Source organism: Erinaceus europaeus, chromosome 11 (assembly GCF_950295315.1).
Source record: "Erinaceus europaeus chromosome 11, mEriEur2.1, whole genome shotgun sequence".
Classification (NCBI taxonomy): domain Eukaryota; kingdom Metazoa; phylum Chordata; class Mammalia; order Eulipotyphla; family Erinaceidae; genus Erinaceus; species Erinaceus europaeus.
In genome coordinates this window covers 46,583,219-46,586,522 of record NC_080172.1, presented here as the reverse complement: position 1 = coordinate 46,586,522, position 3,304 = coordinate 46,583,219, and the positions used below count along the sequence as shown (strand labels likewise).

At 48.4% G+C, this 3,304-nt stretch overlaps 1 protein-coding gene across 1 annotated transcript; it reads right to left on the bottom strand.

The window, feature by feature from the left end:
- Nucleotides 1-277: 277 nt before the first annotated feature.
- Nucleotides 278-2,713, bottom strand: PRR9 (proline rich 9). The gene is made up of 2 exons (XM_060200968.1): nucleotides 2,599-2,713; nucleotides 278-1,415 (listed from the first exon to the last, which is right to left on the bottom strand). Exon 2 carries the CDS (start codon nucleotides 1,393-1,395, stop codon nucleotides 1,048-1,050), a length of 348 nt encoding a protein of 115 aa, XP_060056951.1. The 5' UTR covers nucleotides 1,396-1,415; nucleotides 2,599-2,713; the 3' UTR covers nucleotides 278-1,047.
- Nucleotides 2,714-3,304: the final 591 nt, after the last annotated feature.

Below are 3,304 nucleotides of genomic sequence, written 5' to 3'. Positions count from 1 at the left end.
GCTGAGGACATGTTTTACCACCCAGACCCCTTCCTCCCTCATGGCCACCTTCTCCTGTGGAAGTAAGGGAGGCTACTTGTGGGGGGCAGAGTGCTGGGACTAGAAGTGTGCCTGTGGGCAATGGGGTTGACATCTGAGGCCCATGCAGAGGTCAGCATGTCTGCTCCACTTACTGGGAGACCTGCTTTCATTCACTGCCTCAAAGTCTACATAGAGAGAAATGTTACCACTGGGCAGTGGGGGTGGCTGGAAGGAAGAACACAGAGTGAGTCAGACATAAGCCTCAGGATCAGCTTTATTCTGTGTTTCACCTTTATCAGGGGAAGATGGCAGAGGGGCTCCAGGGAAGACCACCCTGTACCAACACATACATACACACACCACCACCACCACCACCACCACCACCACCACCACCACCACCACCACCACCACCACCACCTCTTAGCAAAACCCTTAGCATGGAAACCAAGGGCTCAGAGCAGACCATCCCTAAAGCACCAAGACCTGGAGGCACCCCCCACCCTACCCCAATCATCTCTCCTCATTGGCTTTTTGGGCTTGATCATTTGATCATTTACATGATTCTGTTTCATTTTTGAGAATATGACTGACACACTAGCATCCATTTTTTTGAGTGTGGGAAGAAAAATCACCCCATTTTGGATGTTTCACATCACTGCTGCCCGGTGCTAGAAGGGATGGTGAAGTCTAGGTAGATTCCATGTGATCCAAGGTGTGAAGTGGGAGTGTGACACTGAAAGATAAAGGGGGATGTTCAGGCTTGGGTGACTGGCTCCTGGTGGGAGCTATCTGAAGAGTGGGAGATCTCTACAGTGACTGCACTCTCTCTGTGGCTGAAAGCTTCTGCTAGACTACCCAGAACAATGCTGAAATCACAGAGGTTGTTGGAGACACAGTCTTGGGAGACCCAGATTGGGGACTGGGAGAATGGAGGTATAGGTGGCTGATAGGTACCCCCATGGCAGCAGACTGGGGTGGGGAATCTTTCTACCGGTGGCTTCTCCATCTAAAAGGTGCTGTGAACAGCTACTTGCCCTTGCCTGGGGCTGAGCACAGCTCCTGGGATTTTTGTGGGCACACTTCCATGCATTTCAACTGGACCATCCCTGGGCAGGATTCCGTGCAGGGTGATGGCTGGCACTTGTCTTGGCACTGCGGTGGGCATGGATCTTTCTGCCAGCATTTTTCTTGGCAGGGATCATGGCATGGAGGGAGACACATCTCCTGAGTTGGCTGCTGGCATTTTTCTTGGCAGGGGTCCGGACACAGGGGCAGGCACACCTCCTCAGCCTTGGTTGAGCATGGCTCTGGGCCCTTCCGAAGGCATGGAGGAACTACACATGACTGTTTGCACTGCTGCTCATTGAAGGACATCTTGGAGTGGTTGTCAGAACCTGGGGAGTAAACAATGGATTTGAAATGGCCTGCATTATGAACAGTACCAGGGAGGGGAGTGGGAGATAAAGGGAAGAGAACATTGATTTTTATTACCCCTAAGAACTCACTGTGCCCTGCTGTTTTTTTTTTTTTTTTCAATATAAAGTGAGGAAGAGGGAGGATACAAAGAGGGAGAGGGAGAGGGAGATTCACACCCTGGTACTGAAACTCCCTTCAGTGTGGTGGGGGCTGGGATGGAACCTGGGTTGTGCAGATGACAAAGCCGAGACTGTCCAAGTGAGCTATTTTACCAGGCCCCTCGCCCTTTTGTTGTTGTTCCAAAACCCTTCTTGCTTCCTATGGCACAAAAGGGCATGTTCAATGTCTCTGATGTATTTTTTTTTGTCACCAGGGTTATCTCTGGGGCTCAGTGTCTGCACAACTTCATTACTACCAAGCTATTTTTTAGATAGATATTGAGGGAGACAGAGATGGAGAAATAGTACACCAGAGTACTATTCCACTGCTTGCTAGCTTCCTCCATGAAGATGCTCCCATGTGGTGGCTTGGGACTTGAACCCAGGTCCTTGTACATAGTAACCCATGTGCTCTACTGGGTAAGCCATCTATAGACCCCCTATCTCTGCTGATTTTTATCCCTTTCCCTGTTGTATACCTACTTCTGCTCCTCAGATACCCACCTTCCAGGTGGGAATGTTCTCATAGTTATTGTCTGCATGTCTTTAGCCCTAAACATCACTATTATTACAGATCTTTTCGTCTTTCTTTCTTTCTTTCTTTCTTTCTTTCTTTCTTTCTTTCTTTCTTTCTTTCTGTCATCTCTCTATCTCTCTCTCTTTTTCATTTTTAAGTAGAGGTGCATTATTCAGCTCTAGCATGCAGTGGTGCTGGGGATTGAATATGAGACCTCTGAGCCTCAGGCAGGAAAGTTTTTTTTTTTTTCCAATCACCATTATCTTGTCTCCCCTGCCTCAGATCTTTCCCTTCCATTTGACTCATATTTTTGAAAGTCAGCTGCAAGAGACTTGATAGAATACACAGGAAAATATGAGGGGTGGAAGAGCTGGAATACCATTTCTAAATCCCCTAGGAGGTAGCATTCTGGGAAAAGCTGGACCAGAGCAAGTGTACCCCAGAGACAGGGCACTGAGGTAGAGAGACACAGCTGTGCCCACTTACCTGACAGTGGATGAGGCTTGACTGAGGCTGTAGGTTGCAGCACCCAGGGAGGTGTAGTGTTTATATAGTGCTCAGTCCAGCCCTCTACAGGACTTATGGATCACATGGACCAAGGCCCTAATTGTGGAGTCCCTGTAAAGAGCTTCCTCTGGAATTGCCTGTGGTTTGAGTCACTGCTTGGGATGCTTGTTAGTCAACCTTCTTTCTGGCCCCTGGGTCCTTACCAGCCCTCAGCAGGGAGGGGCTCCTCAGATCTCTCTCTCTCATTAGAAAATAGCAAAGGGATGGCCATAAATTTTATCTCTCTCTGTGTGAAGCCCAACCCAGGTTCCCTGTCTGCCCCATGGATTTGTGGAGAGATAAAATCCTCCTGGCTCAACTCATTTACAGCCCTGGGTAGACTCGGTGTCTGGAGTCTGGGACCTTTCTGAGTTAATGGCACTTAGGGCATGTTTAGACACACTCGCTGGGTGCCTCTTCACTCAGATCCCTGGAAGATATTTCCTCCTGGGAGAATGTGCTTTTGCATTAAGGGTTTAGGGAAACCAGAGTCAGTTACTCTCAGGGTGTGGAATGAGGCTCAGGGAAGTAGGGGTGTACTTTTAAAAGTACAGTTACTCACAGAGTTCACAGTAACTAAAGAAGAAGGACACATTTTTCTGTATCCTTATCTTCTGGAAAATCTTTGAGCACACAGGTCAATAAA